The 18241-nt window shown below is 47.8% G+C and overlaps 1 protein-coding gene across 38 annotated transcripts in view; it reads right to left on the reverse strand.

Annotated features, from left to right (window-relative positions):
- LOC116878497 (immunoglobulin lambda-1 light chain-like) overlaps window positions 1–17713 on the reverse strand; it is a 115419-nt gene extending 97706 nt beyond the window's left edge. For 19 of the 38 annotated variants that reach the window (XM_032876077.1, XM_032876056.1, XM_032876059.1 and 16 more), the window contains exon 1: window positions 17612–17688. In XM_032876077.1, the coding sequence (XP_032731968.1) occupies window positions 17612–17657 (46 nt within the window). In that variant the 5' untranslated portion in view covers window positions 17658–17688. Of the gene's footprint in view, window positions 1–1797; window positions 2094–2247; window positions 2341–4123; window positions 4130–6102; window positions 6109–16928; window positions 17231–17611 lie in introns of those variants that run through there. The other 19 variants (XM_032876090.1, XM_032876095.1, XM_032876083.1 and 16 more) reach the window with 9 other exon arrangements.
- Window positions 17714–18241: the final 528 nt, after the last annotated feature.

Below are 18241 nucleotides of genomic sequence, written 5' to 3' on the forward strand. Positions count from 1 at the left end.
TCCAGGGCCAGATGGCTTCCCACGGGAATTCTACCAAACATTTAAGGAAAAATTACTATGTATTCTTTGAAGCTGTTTCAAAAAATAGATATGGAAGGAATATTTTCAAACTCGTTCTATGAGGCCCGCATTGCCTTGTTCCCAAAATAAGACAAGGAGAATTTCCCACCAACAAGAATTACAGACTAATATCCCTGTTGAATCTGGATGCCAATTTCTCACCAATATACTAGCCATTAGGATGGAACAGTGCATTAAAAGGATTACTCACCATGACCAGGTAGGATTTATTCCTGGCCTGCAAGGGTGGTTCTACATTGGCAAATCAATCAATGTGATATACATAAATAAAAGAAAGGACAAGAACTGTATGATCCTCTCAATTGATGCAGAAAAAGCATTTGACAAAGTATAGCATACTTTCTTGGTTAAAACTCTCTACAGTATAGGGATAGAGAGAACATACCTCAATATCATCAAAGTAATATACAAAAAACCCACCATGAATATCGTTCTCAAAGGGGAAAAACACTGTTTTCTCCCTAAGTTCAGGAAGGTTACAGGGGTGTCAATTCTCAGCACTATTGTTCAAAATAGTAATAGAAGTCCTAGCTTCAGCAATCAGACAACAAAAAGAAACAAAAGTCATTCAAAGTGGCAAAGAAGAGGTTAAATTCTCACTCTACAGGTGACATGATACTTTATGTGGAGAACCCAAAGACTCCATTCCAAAATTGCTAGAACTCATTCAGCAATTCAACAATGTGCCAGGATATACCATCAATGCACAGAAATCAGTTGCATATTTATACAACGAGAACAGGAACAATGAGGAGCAATGAGACAGAAGAAAGGGAAATTAAGGAATTGATCCTATTCACAGTAGTACCGAAAACTGTAAGATACCTAGGAATAAACCCAACCAAAAGGGTAAGGGATCCATACTCTAAAAACTACAGGGCACTTATGAAAGAAACTTGGGAAAAGACACAATGAAATGCAAAAACATTCCACCTTAATGGGTGGAACGAATACATATTCTTAAGAGGTCTATGCCACTCAGAGCAATCTACACATTCAGTGAAGCCCTTGACAAAATACCACTGACATTTTTCACAGAGCTCGAACAAATAATCCTAACATTTGTATAGAACTAGAAAGATCCAGAATAACCAGGGGAATGTTGAAAATGAAAACCAAAGCTTGTGACATCACAATTCTGGACTTCAAGCTCTATTACAAAGATGTAATCAACCAGACAGTTTTTACTGGCACAAAAACAGACATGTAGATCAGTGGAATAGAATAGAGAGCCCCAGAGATGTGGGTGACACCATAGTGTCTCCTGTACCTGTCTGTCCCACTGTGGTAGAAGAGTCTCCACCCATGTCCCCAGGGCTTCAGGAGCTCAGCTGAGCTAGGACATGTTGGCTCTAATACTGTTCAGCTGGGAGAGCACTAGCCCATGACCACACATGGAAATGATGAGATCATGCCCACTGGATGAAAGTCTCCCTGTGTCTTTTTTCTACCCAGTCCCTCTGTCTGTAGATGACACCCAGGCCCAGAGAAGCAGGCAACCTAGTGCTGTCAGCTGTAAATGCTCTCCTGACCCCCCTGTGCAGAGCTGCCTGGAAGGCTGGATGGGGAGGAAGGTCTGGGGATCTCAGATGAGGGGACCTGGGCCAGAAGTGCTCCCTGCTCTGTGCACAGGCCTCCTGGGGCTGGAGGAGAGTGTGACACAGACGGTGAAGGGGTTTCTGTCTCACTTCTCCATCTGCCTGTGTCACTGTGAACATAAGCACTGCTGTAATAGGACTGACAGTAATAGTCAGCCTCGTCCTCCACCTGTGCATTGCTGATGGTGAGGGTGGCCATGTTTCCTGACCTGGAGCCAGAGAATTGCTCTGGGATCCCAGAGGGCTGCTCAATCCCTGCATAAATGACCATCAGAGGGGCTTGCCCTGGCTTCTGCTGGTACCAGTGTGTAGAGCTATATTTCACCTTCTCTCCAGTGCAGGTGATTGTAGCCGTCTGTCCCAGGGCCACTGACACAAAGTGTGCCTGAGTCAGCTCGCTGGAGACCACGGAGCCTGAAAAGACAGAAGAGGAGAAGTTGCAATGAGGTCCAGGGGCTCATTCCATGGTCCCAATACTGAGGCTGTGCTGTGCCTGAGCTCAGGGTTTGGGGCAAGCTCAGCTCAGGTCCTGTGGGGCTGAGAGTGTGGGCTGGACTGGGGAGAGCACCTGTGCAGGGAGTGAGAACGAGGAGTGAAAGAGGGGTCCAGGCCATGGTGGATGTGCCCAGAGCTCTGTCTTCTGAAAACCACAGCTGGGGCAGCCTCACCCTGGCCTCTCTTCTTTCTTTCCAGGCCTTTTGTTCTGTGGTTGTTAGTAATTATGCAAATTTCTTCCTTTCTGGGACTCAAACCACTTGTGAGCTCAGACCAGGTGACTGAGGAGGAAGAAAGGATCCCATAGCTTCCTCCAACAGCTCTCAGGTCAGAAAAATGAGCATTGGTCTCCAAATCTGGTATCATAGTCATATTCCTGTGGTTTGAACACAACCAGTGTCCCTACCCATTCTGCCTGAGGCATGTCTGGGGCTGGCCCAGGGCCTTCCAGAATCCTTCCCATGGGGCTGGCCTCGTCCCTCAGAAATGCAAAGAACACTAGATTCAGGGAAAGGTGGTCCTGTGACCTCATTACCTCCTTCCCTGGTTTCTTGTTCCCTCTGCATCCCCCCAGAGACTCTGTGGTCCCATCCTTGGCATGACAGCAAAATAGGAAACTCTGTCATTTTGAGACTCTTTCATCTTTTTGTAAGTAGGTGCTTACTTGTTAAACAACCACCTACTGTTGGAGACTCATCAGGATTTGTAGTCTATTTACACATGGTGCTGTTGTCTCTATGCAGCCCCCATCCCACAGCAGACCAGCAATTGGTATAATCAACCATTTCATTCCTTTTAATTTTTTCATCAATGTTTCATGAAAACCTGTGCAAAGGGCCCGAGTCCATGAGGAACAACTTCAAGGTTTGTGATCTTGTGAGGATCCACACGATCACATGTTCCCGTATGTTGTGAGTTCGAGGGCCTGAGCCATGGTCCCTGCAGGCATGAGAATCACGTCACTCTGGAGACAGTCTCACAAGGAGGCTGTGGATGCTTCTCCATGGACCGGGGTCCTGAGTGCTCTGCCCCTGAGATGTTCTTGAACAAAGGAGCTGCAGCCCCAGGTCTGAGTTAGGGTGGAGGTGGGGAAGGAGAGGCAGAGTGAGTCATCAGGTGTCTCTGGATGTGCCCATCAGAGGGGAGTCAGTCCCTGGGGACACTGGTGGACAGAGAGGGGACCTGAGTTTCCCAGGTGGGGTGCTCTCTGTGTCAAGACTCCCACCAGTGTCCTTGGTGACACTGTATGTGTTTGACTCTCAGAACATGGTCATTGCAGCCTGAGGGGATAGGATGGATCATCCTGACAGTCTGTGAGGACTGAACCTCAGACAACCTGCTGACCTCCAGGCCTGGTGTCCCTCTGAGGCTCCCTCTGGGCAGCCCCAGCCTCTGTCCTGCTGCTCCTGTTGCAGTTCTGCTGCCCCCTGCTGGTGAAGGAAGACTCAGACCAGGAGCTTCCCTCCTGCTGGTCACCCCAGAGCACCGGTTACCTGAGAAGGGGGTGAACCAGGGTTTTAAGGCTTTCACAGGAAGTTGCCCTACCTGTACCCTGCCCAGCACAGAAGGTCACATACAAGGTGCAGGAGGCGGGGCTGGTGTGATTCCTGTGCTGGTCACAGGGTTGAAATGCTCTGGCTTAGCCTGCAGTCTTGTTTCAGAAATGAGAGAGCAGGGTACAGTGCAAGTGCATTTGAAAAGGGTCATTGTCCAGACAAACGTGTGTGATGACCCACAGGCACCAGGTTCCTGTGTATTTAGGAATCAGGACTAATGCTTCCTGCATCCCTATCCATGTAGCAAGGTCATCAGAACAACAGGTGATACTCCTGGTGCTAAATTCAGTTGAACAGGCAAACCTTTAATTTTATTGCTATTACTGCTGTTTTTACCTCTTTTCCCTTATTCCAGTCTGCATCTCCTGGAATTTGGTGCGGGAGGCTTTGTAAACTAGCCTAGTCTCTGGTGTTGTGAAAATGGGATCCTGCTCATTCATACCTGGACCCAACTGCACATGAAGAAGGTCACAGTGTAGTGGAAAAGCTGAAGACTTTTCCTTGGATTCCCCCATTTTCAGACAGGAGACTCCAACACTGGGGTTAACTCACTGAGACCTACTGAATTGTTCTCATGAAAGAGACTCTTTAATGTTTTTTATCATTTAATACGAAAAAAGTATTTGTTACATGAGTTATGCATCCCCATTTCACAGTAGGTAAGGTGAGGACTAGAGTGGCTAGGTTCCCAGGAAAACAGAAGAAAGTGGGTTGAGTCCAGGAGTGGAGACCAGGTGTGGTGGTCTCCTGGGCTCCTCGGGGCAGAACTTTAGCAGGACCGGAGGGAGGGAGGGTGAGACCAGGCTAGGCAGCAGAGTTTCTGTCCCGAACTCACTGCCACCCCCATCCTGGCTGTTCTCTAAAGGAGTCCCTCAGCATGCACATGCGGAGAGTCTGTGGGTTCGTGTCTGAGGTTAGAGCTGGAGAATCTGTGGAGGGTGGAGGTTGTTTGGCTGTGCAGAGGCCTGGCCTGGTTCCTGCTGGCTCTGCTCTGCATTATTGTTTGATCCTCTCTCTGTGCTCTCCTAGCAGGTGAGGGTGCCAGTGGTGTCCCGGCTATTCTACAAGGGGCCCGTGGTCATCTGAGGTCCACAGTGACTGCAGGTTCAGGGGACTGTGGGGATCATTCTCAGGGGTTACTCCCTTACAGCATCCCCTGGGCTGAATTCAGGGTCAGGGTCATGCTCAGAGTATTGTGGGGGCTGAGCCTGTGGGCAGGCCCAAGGGCAGCACCCAGGCTGAGAATAGTGTGGGGAGCATGAGATGGTCTACACCACGGTGGGGACCCCAGAGTTCTGTCTCCTGAGTCCCAGTTGGACCCTGGCCACCTCAAGCCTCCCTCATGTCCTCACTTGTCCCCTTGAAGATATTCCTTCTCCCACTGCTGGAGAGAATCTCTGTGCTTCTGGGTGAGTTTCATGGATCTGGTTCACGTGGAGTTGTGCTCCCCTTTGGGCTGCAGAGGGAGTTCTTGTCAATGTGTGTTTGAACATCGTTTTAAGCCTGCGGAAGGAAGGGACATGTGGGGGCATTTCTAGTCCTGTTCTCATGAAATGTGTACTCAAATTATTTCTTCCCTTCTATCTGTGTAAAATACATAATAGAAAGTGTTCATCCTAATTATTTTAAGGATTCAACTCATCTTCCCAGATTTTCTCTCTGTTCCCTGTGAATGTTTCATGGCTCACATTGTGGAGCAGAATTGGGTAGGAATTGTCCTCAAATGTTTCTAGATTTCAGTGTCAATTCCCTTCCTGGAAGTTTCCCATCAGCAGCAGCCACTTGGGTGTTACTGTGATATCAATCTGACAATCCCTGTCTTTACTTGTGGTGTTTAGAGCAATCCTGAATGTGATTAGTACTGCCCTTTCAATATAGCATCTTGCCTTTATTTTCTTGTTGTCCCATGTGTTCTTTGTTCTTCTTTTCAAGTATCTTAATTGGATTAATGGAGCATTTGATATGATTCCATTTTATCTACTTCTTCTGCTTACAAGCTATAAGTTCTTTCTGTCTTATGATCAGTGACTTGCAATAGTCCACATTCTGATGATGCTGCCACATTACATGGAATGTAAGCACCTGATAACATCCTTCTGTGTCTCATCTCTCAGCGTATTCACTGTGATTTTCCTACATATTATTCTACCTTTGTCAGAAGTTCCAGCATACATAGTTACTATACTTGTATGGACAGTGACATATCCTTTTTTAAAGTTTTACTGTGTTGTTTGTCATCATACAATATGTCATTAGTTTTTGATGCAACATTCCAAGATTTATTGTTTATGTATAACACCCAGTGCTCCATACAATACGTGCCCTCCTTATTACTCACCACCAGGCTCATGCATACCCCACCCCTCCCCTCCAAAAGCCTCAGTTTGTTTCTCAGCGTCCACAGTCTCTTAAAGTTCATCTCCCCCTCCGATTCCCCCCCTTCACTTTTCCTTTCCTTCTGATATCCTCCATGTTATTCCTTTAGCTCCTCAAGTATGTTAAACCATATGATAATTGACTTTTTCTGCTTGACTTATTTCACTCAGCATAATCTCTTCCAGTCCCATACATGTTGAAACAAAAGTTGGGTATTCATCCTTTCTGATGGCTGAGTAATATTCCATTGTCCATATGGACCACATCTTCTTTATCTACTCATCTGTTGAAGGGCATCTCAGCTCTTTCCACAGTTTGGCGACTGTGGCCATTGCTGCTATGAATATTGGGTACAGATGGCCCTTCTTTTCACTACATCTGTACCTTTGGGGTAAATACCCAGTAGGGCAATTGCAGGGTCATAGGGTAGCTCTATTTTTAATTTCTTAAGGAATCTCCACACTGTTTTCCAAAGTGGCTGCACCAACTTGCATTCCCACCAACCGTGTAAGAGGGTTCCCCTTTCTCCACATCCTCTCTAACACAGGTTGTTTCCTGTATTGCTAATTTTGGCTATTCTAACTGGTGTAAGGTGGTATCTCAATGTGGTTTTAATTTGAATCTCCCTGATGGCTAGTGATGATGAACATTTTTTCATGTGTCTGATAGCCATTTTTATGTCTTCATTGGAGAAGTGTCTGTTTCTGTCTTCTGCCCACTTTTTGATATGATTATCTGTTTTGTGTGTGTTGAGTTTGAGTTCTTTATGGATCCTGGATATCAGCCTTTTTTGTACTGTCATTTGCAAATATCTTCTCCCAACTCCGTGGGTTGCCTCATTGTTTTGTTGACTCTTTCCTTTAGAAAACTCTTTCCTTTAGTTGACATTTCTGATTTTTATATTGATTTTGTAAAAAGATTTTATTTCTTTGCTAGAAATAGAGTGAGAGCGAGAGAGAGGGAACACACAAGCAGGGGGAACAGCAAGCAGAGGGAGAAGCAGGCTCCCTAATGAGCAAGAAGGCTGATGGAGAACTGCATCCCAGGAGCTTGGGATCATGACCTGAGCTGAAGGAAGACACTTAACCAACTGAGCCACCCAGGCATCGCTTACATTGTTTTTGTAGATTCAGATTCTTCCTGGAATCACCTTCCATGCCTGAGGAATGTCCTTTTTTTTTTTTTTTTAAAGATTTTATTTATTTATTTGACAGAGAGAGAGAACACAAGCAGGGGGAGCAGGAGAGGGAGTAGCAGGCTCTCTGCTGAGCATGGTGTCGGACCTGGGGCTTGATTCCAGGACCTTGGGATCATGGCCTTAGCCAAAGTCAGATGCTTAACCAACTGAGCCACCCAGGCACCCTGAGGAATATCCATTTACTGCTTGTATTTTGGGTCAGTTCATGAGCAATTGTGTCAGTTTTTGTGTATTTGTGTATTGTGGACATTTTTTATTTAGATGTCATGTTTGAAGGATATTTTCCCCAAGTGAAGAACTGTTTTTTCCCCTTTTCAATAAAGATGTTAATCCACTGTCTCTCACTGACATTCATGCCAAGCAAAATCCACTGGAATCCATTTCTTCCTTCCTCTGAGTGTACAGAGTCTGTTCCTATGGCTTCTGCTACTTCTTCTTCTTCTTCTTCATCTTCTTCTTCTTCTTTTAAGATTTTATTTATTTATTTATTTATTTATTTATTTATTTATTTATTTATGTGAGAGAGAAGCAAAAGATGGGGAGATGCAGGCTTCCCACTAAGCAGGGAGCCTCACTCAGAGCTCAGTAACAGGACCCTGATCATGAGCTGAGCTGAAGGTAGACGCTTAAGCAACTGAACCACCCAGGGATCTGTGCATTACTTGTTTGTTAACATAAGTTTCTTTCGGTCTCTCTCTGTCTCCTCCTTTGTATCTGTGTGTAACATGAATATACATGTAGGTGTTTATGAGATACATGCCCTATTTGATCCATATTCTTTGGAGAAACCTAAAGAAGGTGCTCTAACAGCTCTTACTCTTTGTGATTCAAATCTTTTGATTTTAATGTCTTATTTTGGTGTGGAAATCCTCACTTCCTAATGTAAACTACCTCCTGGCACAAAGTCATTCTTAGGTAAAATAAGAATGTGATAACATGATTTTCCCTTTCCCATAATTGTTGCTAAAATTGTCATGTAGTTTTGGTTTTTACAACCATTATAAATCAAAATGTATTGCTATTACTTCTGCTTAAATAATTGACTATTTATTACAGACATTAAGTTATACAGTTTTTCTATTTATCCATATAGCTGTGATATCTGATTTTTTAAAATATCTTTTCATAAAGTTACATTTCTCTCTATCATTGTTCCTATGGGGCATCCTTTACTATTACTTGAAGGGAAAGTGTGTGGGTGATCAGTTCTGTGAGGCTTGCAGACTGAAAAGTTTTATTTTGTCTTCATTCTTCAATGACATTTTCACTGGGTAGAGATCAAGGTTTATAGGTTTTCTTCTTTTAGTATTTTTAGTCATTGCTCCTCTGTTTTCTTGCTCGCAACAGGATGCTGGTTCTTTGTACAGAACAACACTCCCCTCTCTGGCTGTGAGAGTGTCTGCATCGCTGGTCTGTAAAAGTTTGATTACCATGTGTGCTATGCTGTCTCTCTTGTTCGCTGAGCTTCTTGAACATATATTGATTTATGTGTCCACCAAATTTTGAACATTTTTGGCTATTATCTCTGGAAATTTTTTTAAAAAATTTAACCACGGGCTCCCCACTTTCTCTCCTGTAGTTACTCCAATCACACACTTTACCCTGCAAGAAGTTATCTTAGGTACAGAGGCTTTACTCTTTTTTTTTCCCCCCAGCTTTTCTCTCTCTGTTTCAGGTTTAATAGTTTTGTGGCCACATATTCAAGCTCACTAATCTTTGCTTTCATATCTTCAAATCTGCTGACAATCTCACCTGTGTATTTCTGGTCATGTAATTTTCATTTTGGGACTTTAAAAAGTTTTGATCTTTAAAAAATAACTCCATTTCTTCTTCTAACCTGTTTAGTCATTCCTTCATCGCAGTCAGGTGAAACGTAGTTTTAGTATCTGTGTGCAATTCCTCTGCCATCCATCCTGCACAGAATGTAAATGGTGGGCTGGGTGGAGTGGGATCTCAGGGGAACTCAGATGTGGGGACCTGGGTCAGAGCAGCACAGTGCTCTGTGCACAGGCCTCCTGGAGTTGGAGGAGAGTGTGACATAGTCGGGAAAGGGGTTTGTGTCTCACTTCCCTGCCTGCCTGTGTCACTGTGAGCATTAACTGTGGTCAAATGACTGATGATAATATTCTGCCTCATCCTCAGCCATGGCCCCGCTGATGGTCAGGGTGGCCATGTTCCTGAGTTGGAGCTGGAGAATCGGTCAAGGATGCCTTAGTTCCAGTTGTTATCACCATAGATAATCTGCAGGGGGTCCTGGACTAGCTTTGCTGGTACTCCTGACCATCTTTCCTTCAATGTTGTTTCACCCACAGGTGATCCTGTCTGTCCCAGAGTCACCAACACTGAGGGGGCTGATTAGCAGGTAAGAGGCCATGGAGCCTGGAAGAGAAAATATGAGAGGTGTGTTGGAATACACAGACCCATTCTTAGGAGATATTCCTAGCTGCCTAGCCTAGACTGAGCTCCAGGGATTCTGTGGGAACACAGGGTGCTGCTTCAGCCCAGTCTCCATCCCAAGGGCCCATCGGCTTGACAGGGGAATGGAATCTGTGATGTAATGGAACTCCCCACCCCTTTTCTCTTGGCAGGGTTAGTCCTGGAGAGCCAGTGATCATAGTCCTTCCAGTATTAGCCCATGAGCCCCTTATGTTGCAGGAAGATCATGAGTATCCTGCCCACCATGGGTAGCCCCCAGCTGAGCTCAGAATCAGGTCCAGCCTTTTCCTAGATCTGTGGGGTCGGAGGTGTGTGAACATGGGTTTAGCATCTCTGCATAGAGACAGGAAGCTGAGGAGACAAGGGTTCAGGCTGTGGTAGAGGTGGCCCAATTCTGCTCTCAGGGTCCAGGTTGGCAGGTTTACCCACACAGGTCACTTTTGTTCATTTGCTGGAAACATCTTCTGGTTATGCAAATCAGCCATGGTTCAGGGGCAGCTGCTGTGGAGCTTTGTGGTTTCAGAGAAGGGCTCAGCACCAAGGGGCACACAGCAGAGGGGAGCAGCATCTGCAGACCCAACCACTGGCCCATGATATTCTCCTTCAACCGTTCATCCCATAACTGGGGATGATATCTCTGCCCCAGACTATGTCCTGCCTTGGTTCCTGGGTAGGTCTGGCCATAGCAGCACTCAGAGGTGAGGTCAGTCTGAATATTATGAACCTGTTCTATGGTGAAATGAGAAGGCAAGGATAGGGGTAGCATCCTAACCCAAGCACAGCTCCTGAGAGGCAGACCCCATTAAAATGTCACCCTTACCAAGGGCATATAGTGTATCCCAGGAGTCCCTGCTGTTCATAAGGTTCTGTCCTTGATGTAAGCCTCCGGGGCACTACAGAGATGCTGTGCCTCAGTGTCCCCAGTGTGCTGACAGGCTCATATAGAATACTTCTGGCAAGAATGCTGGACAGTGTCTGTGTATTGCCATGGGCTGGTGAAATACAGATGTAGTGCCTGTGCCAGAAGAGTAAGAAAATGCAGAAAAGACAAATCTAAGAGACCTGGAGCCAGCGGGATTTGGAAGTCAGTGTGAAGTAAGATTCTCTAGGAAACGGACACCTTTCCTTCAGGTGTTAGGTCCCAATACTAGTCCCTGCATATTAGAACCTCTGATGCCCAGACCCTCCCCTTGTCCAGGTGGCTTTCCCAGGTGACCTCTGCTGCCCCCTGGTGGCTGTTCTACGCTGGCTGCCGGATGTACAAAGATGTCCTCTGTCCAAGTTTGGATTCAGAATCCACTAATCAAGCTGTGATTCCCTGATCCACGAAGTGCTGACCAGAAGGGAGGAAATCCACTCCACTGTGTGGCCTGTGCCACCCATAGACCAGCCACGACAGGCTCAGATGAGTCATGAGAAATCCTATTAGAGACTGAAGAGGCAAGGCCCTCCTGACACATCCCCATAGGTGTCTGTGGGATGGTGGAGGTCATGCAGGTGGTCCCGGGGCTTGGCACTGGAGCACACAGAACTCAGGGGCTGGTTCTCCCTGCTGCAGCTGTATGTGCAGCACCGACAGGGGGCAATGGCGGCTCAATCCCCAAAGAGACAAGATAAAATCCTCTAACAAATGTCTAATCTCACCCACTTTGTCTTGCACATTCCCCTTCAGGTGATGACCTGAAGAAGACACAAAATCTGCTCTCAGGGCTTTCCATCTTGGGGGTGTGGCCCAATAATAGACGAACTGGTGTGCAGACCCAGGTGGGAGACTAGACTCCTTTCTACATGTACATTGTCACCTACATCTAATTGAAAGTCAGAAGCTTCCTTTTGTCAGATCTCTGGCAGCCAGGCTTGACCACATGGTCCAGTGTGGACCGTGGATGTAAGGTAATGGGTGGATATTCTCACAAAGCTTGCTGTCACGAAGGAAGGAAGTGACGGGATTTAGCAGCACCTTTCCTGAGGAACATGGGGTAGAGCTGGAGCTGAGCAGTCCCTGGGGTGCATCATCAATAAGAGTTGAAGCAAAACCAACATTGTGGGGGTAAGAGGAGGGAATACTAGTGAGACTGTGTTCGCTCATGGAATTGGTGATCCCCCAGAACACAACCAACTACCTCAGACTTCTTCTTGTGAGGAAAGTAAGCTCCACTCTTCACGTTTCTGCTATTCATCAGTGTGTTCTTGCAGTGGACAAGCCTTCCTGGTGGAATGGGGACCAAGGCATCAGTGGTGAGTTTTGTGCTGGAACACATGGATCCAGAGATGAGACAGAACCGAACCGGCAGGCTGCTCCATGATCAGAGGTCAGGGCCCATCCTGAAGAGGGAGTTCAGGAGCTGCTCGAAGGTCAGGAGGAAGAAAGAAGTAGTGAGACGTGAGTGGGAAAAGCCCAGTCAGTGTCATTGGGGACCGTAGTAGAGAATCTGAAGGAAGGTGGGGAACCTAAGGGACCTGGGATTCCAACCCAGTTCAGGGCTCATGTGGACTTTTCTCCTGAGGTGAGCATTCTGGGCTCAGAGGGATGTGTCAGATGTGGTAAGAGGTAATTTCCAGGTAATAAATCAGGTCCTCGAGGAAGCTGCTGGGCACGTAGAGGGGCCTCTAAGAGGAAGCTGCTGAGGTGGGGACAGATTTGACACAAAGTGGGTTCAGACCAGCCCTATTTCACCTTAGGTCACGTGGGGGCTGAGTTCAATCAGGGTGGTAGTTGCTACTCCTCCCTTCCCATCTTATCCAGCTGTAGACACAGGGTGACTGAGGGGCTTCACCTGCCTCTGGTTCAGTCCCCTGTCTTGTCCCATGTGGATGACCTGTCACTGCTTTCCTGAGCAGTAACATGATGGAAGGGGGCTCCTGACAGGAAAAGGAGGGCAGGGACAGGAGTGTAGGTCCCTGTCATCAGAGAGGGAGAGAAAGAGCAGAACCTGGTAGGTACAAGGCAGCAGGAGTCCTCTGCAGCAGGTGAGGAAGGCTGCTCAGACTGGGAAGGGATGTGGGACAACCTCAGCCAGAATGAATCAGGTCCTGAAGGCGACAGCTTATGCTCTCAGTTCTGCCAGCTGCCTGTGGGGGCGCTGCTGCACCTGACCACAGCGACCTCCCTGCTGACCAGGGAGGGAGGTGCCAGGCTATTTATTGTCCTGTTGATGAAGAAGGCTCTGGTGGGAATCTCCAGATTGTAATTCTCTAGAGGGACCTTTTCATGATCCTTTCACCTGAAAAATCCATGGAATGATTGTTTTGGCCATAGAGTTTGCCACCAAAATCCTGTTTCTGATTGATCAGGTCATTAAGTAAAATTTAGATGAAAAATTCTAATTGTACTTTCCATTCTTTTGTGAGGAGAAAATGATTTCACTTCTGTGTCTCCCACTCCCAGAAGCTATCCTCCTAACAGAAGCCAGGGTGGAAATGGTAGAAGCTTCTGCTCCTCCTTCTTAATAAATTTTCTTTTCTTGGACCTCATGCAATTACTCTCAAAATCAATTTCAAAATCACAGGTCAAAGAATCATGGAAAGAAATTGACCTTATAATGAAATATCAAATACTGGAAAAGATCTTTCCCCTCAGAGCTACAGTAAGGCCCTAATGTAGCCGGGGCCACCACACAGTGTCACACGGGGATGGGTGTGAGTCCATGTGGGTCAGAGGTCAGCTAAGGGTCAGATTTGCCTGGCACAGGTGACTTGGGACAGTGGGTGGACAGTGGTGCCAGGAAAAGGTCTCCAGATGGGCCCCATGGTGGTGTCTTCTCTTCTTCCTCAGTTTCTGTAAACCTAAAGAAGGGAAGCGCCTGGAGCAGCAGGGCCTGGTCCCCTCCTCAGTAATCTTTGGGCAGCCCTGTAGGTTGTTGAAAACCTCATCCAGGAAATCAAGGAGTCACAGAGCCGCTGGGACCCATTCAGGCTGGTTGTACCCAAGGAGAAGGGAAATTCCTGCAGGACTGTGCTTTCTGATACAGCTGTCTTCCCTTCAGAGTGACATGTAATTACATCTGGGGCCCACGTGATGTATAATGACAATCCAAATCTGTATTATCTACTCTGAAGCTTGGCAATAGTTCCCATGCAAGAGCTCACCACTCTGCCACTCTTCAGGAGGGTAAACACAGATCTGGGGACAGGGAACCTGCTAGTCTCCCATCCTTCAGGGTCCAGGCCAGGACTAGGAAGCTCATGCTCTTAGGCCTGACCAGCAGCTGCTCAGAGGACAGGTGAGAGTGAGAGCCAGACCATGGCAGGATGGTTTGTGTCCCAGCCCCCATCCTTCTATGTAACCTGAGTCACTGCCAGGCACTTCCAATGGTACGTTAAGTAGCACAGCAATGGTCAGTCCAGTCCTGGCTCTCAGTCCTGGTCATGCTCACGGGGCCATTTACCTATGTTCCATCCTCAGAATCAGCCCCGGATGGTTGTTCATATCTGTATATATACCAACTGGGGGACCAGGCTTGGGTTCTGCTGCTGCCAAGAGGCGTGTTCATGCCTGAGCTCATGGGCCTGATTAGGGCCACTGACATGGAGGGAGTTGGCTGCAGGTCAGGGGAGGCACAGAACCTGAAAGAGAGGAGAGGGAGTGGTGCTGGAGGAAGACAGCTGAGTGTGAAGTGACTGTCACAGCCCTGTTAAGGGAGGGGGTGATGTGGACACAGTGAGTGTGGGTCTTGACCCCATGGACCCTGACTGGGAGGGAGATTGGGGCACTTGTGCCTCCCACTGTGCTTCCCTGTGGGCTTCTCACCTCGGTTACGAGCAGGAGCATAGCAGGGGTGAAACCACTCAGAGAGGGGTCCTCGGAGATGTACCACAGGCTCACTGGGGAGCTGTCCCACCTGCAGATGCCTGGGCCTCACCCAGTCTGGCTGCAGCTGCATCTGCATCTTGGGGAACAACCCCTTCTCCATCCCCCAGGACTGTGTGCTCGCTGTGCTTCACAGTGTGGGGGTCTAGGCGCTGTGGAAAATCTCACTTCTTCTTCTTAACTCCCTAGGTTCTACTCGGCCACTTGGGACATGGGGCTTCACTGACCTGCTCTGGGTAAGGGAGCTTGAATTAAACTACAGACCCTGTATGATCTGAGAAGTTGTTTCAGAATGGACACTTTCACCAGCCTTAGGCAGTGTGTGCTGTGGATGGTGATCCCTGGGGCATACTGGCTGCACGGCTCTGTGAGCAGAGTCGGAGCCTTATTTCTTTCAGCGCCTCCTGGGAGTGAATCAGGAGTCAATGTGAGGGCACTGGCTGGGGTGATTCATGGTGACTGTCACAGGGTGTCCTGGGTGTCTACTGCACAAGTGAGGCAAGGGGCAGTATGTATGCATTCAGGAGATCCCCTAGGAGTCCCTGGTTTATGGTTACAGTCATGAATGTGCCAGAGATCAATTCAGCATGTCTGATAATAGACCAATGTTCCTGAATGAAGGTTTAGTCCTCCCAACTGGCTAGGATGAGGACTAGCTCAGGTATTTTCCTGAAGAAAGGGGATCAAGGGGTGGGTGGTGAAGAAAGTCATTATAGTTGTCCTTCCTCTGAATACAGTGTAGTGGCAGAAATTAGCAAGCAAATAACACGTATTTCTCCTTATGTTGTAGGAATGTGTTTGGATACATAGTAATCATATGTTTATGTTTTCTCCACCTGCCTCATCCCATTACCATCTCACATCAGGTGTATTAATGGTTGGAAACTGTCTATCTCAATGTTAATATGTAGGATATCAAATCATGTGGGTCAAAAATAAATATCCATAGCAGACAAAAGTGTATTTTGTTTCCTCTTATGGGAGAACGAACCTATTTGTGGTTGTCGTGGGATAGTTGCATATCATCAAGTGGTAGAAAGATTACTGATATTCCCTTTATTTGCAGACTGGGTTTGTGTGGATCTAGTGGATTTCATGAGGACAAGGTGAGAATCTGGTGGCTTCTTACGTGTCAGCATTGAGAGACTGGACTACATTTCATGAAATTGTTTTCTGTCCGTATTTCTTGGTAGGGTACATGTAAAAAAGGCTTCTTGGGCAAAATGTGTGTGTGTCGGTGGGTAGAATTGAGAGAGCACTCCATGTGTGTGTCACTCCCCTAGATGAATATCTTCTGGCCAGTCTGGAGGAGGAGGAAACTGTCCCAATGTCACTCATTCACCATCAAGATAGATGTGACTCTCCAACTATCTGTCAGAACTCAGAGCACCTAGTGTGTCTGCGTCTTTTCTCCGTATATAGAAATAGAAGAAAGGATCTCACCTGGTGGAGACTGGACATGCACCTTGTGGATTTTGGGGAGACATCCCAGCTTTGTGGATATATACAGTGGCCCCCTCTGTTCCCCTGAGGACTGTCTCCAGGATGCTGGCTATCTCAGATTGGGTTCTTGGAAGCGGACTCTGAGATAGGGAAGTGCAAGTGTAAAAACCTGGAAGGAGAAGGAAAATCAACCTGGGCAGAAGGATAGCAACCCACAGAGAGTGAGCCATCAGAGGAGCCTCCTTCCTCAGGGAGCTCTCCAGCTGGGACTTTCAGGACATCTGAAACAGAGGCAGAGCCTTGGGCCCTGGGCCTTTGAGATCATTCACCTGAACCTCTCTGAGAAGGGACAGAAACCTGGGGGAGCAGATCTCTGAATCAGCAGCACTTTCTAGTGAGGATCACCCCTGTGAGTGGCCATGGGCTCCAGGAAGCAGTGGGTGCATGTGTGAGCCCAGAAGAGGGGATGTGGGTGACCTCTCAGTGTCTACTGTACCCGTCTGTTCCACTTTAGTAGATGGGGTCCTCCCATGTCCCCAGAGCTTCAGGAACTCAGCTGAGCTGGGACAATTTGAACTGTAATCCTGATCAGTCGGGAGAGCATTAGCCCATGACCACCACATGGAAATGATGAGATCATGACCACTGGCCAAATGTCTCCCCGTGTCTTTTTTCTACCCAGCCCCTGTGTCTGCAGTTGACAGCCAGGCACAGAGAAGTAGATAGCCTAGTGCTTTCAGCTATAAATCCTCTCCTGATCTCCCTGTGCAGAGCTGCCTGGAGGGCTGGATGGGGAGGAAGGTCTGGGGATCTCAGATGAGGGGACCTGGGCCAGAAGTGCTCCCTGCTCTGTGCACAGGCCTCCTGGGGCTGGAGGAGAGTGTGACACAGACGGGAAGGGTTTTTGTATCACTTCTCCATCTGTCTGTGTCACTGTGAACATCAGCACTGCTGTCCCACACCTGACAGTAATAGTCAGCCTCGTCCTCAGCACGGGTCCCGCTGATGGTCAGGGTGGCTGTGTTCCCCGAGTTGGTGCCTGAGAACCGGTCAGGGATCCCTGAGGGCCTTTTGCTATCCTCATAGATAATCAGCACAGGGGCCTGGCCTGGCTTCTGCTGGTACCAATAAGCATATTTATCCCCAATGTTGTTTCCCCCACACGTGATCTTGGCCGTCTGTCCCAGGTTCACCGATATTGAGGGTGGTTGAGTCAGCACGTATGAGGCCACGGAGCCTGCAAGAGAGAAGATGAGAGGTAGGTTCCAGCCAGAGTATCATCCCCTGGACACTACCACCCCTGGTTTAAATCCCAGTGATTCTCTAGATACTTCCCACCCTGATGTCCTCTTTGTTCTGGGGCCCATGTGCCGGCCTTGTGGGTAGAACCTTTAAACAAATGAGAACCATTCCTCCCTTTTCCCTGGGCAGGTGCAGCCCTTTTGGGGTCAGACAGAGCCAATGACAACATAAGAGATTACACCCCACTAGCCCCTCATCCCAAAGGATGGTCTTGAGATCTTGTCCCCCAGTGGCAGTCCACACTGCTGAGCTCAGAGTCAGGGCCAGGAGTGTCCCAGAACCTAGGGATAAGGGGGTGTGAGCCTGGCCTCAGCACCTGTGCAGTGAGCCAGGAATCCAAGGAGGAGAGGGGTCCAGGCCATGGCGCAGGTCCCTTGATTTTGCTCCCTGAAACTCATGGCTGGGCAGGGTTCCTCCCAGTCCCTTCTTATCCTCTTGCTGGAGACACCTACTGGTTATGCAAATGAGCCAGAGCTCAGTGACTGCTGCTGAGGAGACTTGTGGTTTTATAAATGAGCTCAGTTACTAAGAAAACACGCAACACACACACACACACACACACACACACACACACACACACACAAATGGGCTCAGCTCCAAGGGACGCAGAGATGGGAGGGCAGTTCCTGCAAACCCATCCTCAGCCCTGGTGATTCTCTTTCCCCCTGTGTTCCTGTAGTCTGGTGTCCAAACTCTATCCCTCTCCATGTCCTGACCTGGCTTTGGGGAGGCATGGTCCCAATTGAGCTGTGAGGGGGAGTCTGTCTGCATTTTCTGAACCCATCATAGAATGTTTCCTCTGTAGGTACTAGAGGATCATAGGTCAGTGTGTGTCCTACTTCTGGTTTATATTGTGAACATCAGAACAGGAAAAAATTCCTCCCTTGCCAGGTGCACATGGAGTTTTAGGGAGCCATTGATGTGCTATAGGAGTCTGTGCTTAGGG

This window comes from Lontra canadensis, unplaced genomic scaffold (genome assembly GCF_010015895.1).
Source record: "Lontra canadensis isolate GAN:19392208 unplaced genomic scaffold, GSC_riverotter_1.0 scaffold57, whole genome shotgun sequence".
In the NCBI taxonomy this organism is placed as follows: Eukaryota; Metazoa; Chordata; class Mammalia; order Carnivora; family Mustelidae; genus Lontra; species Lontra canadensis.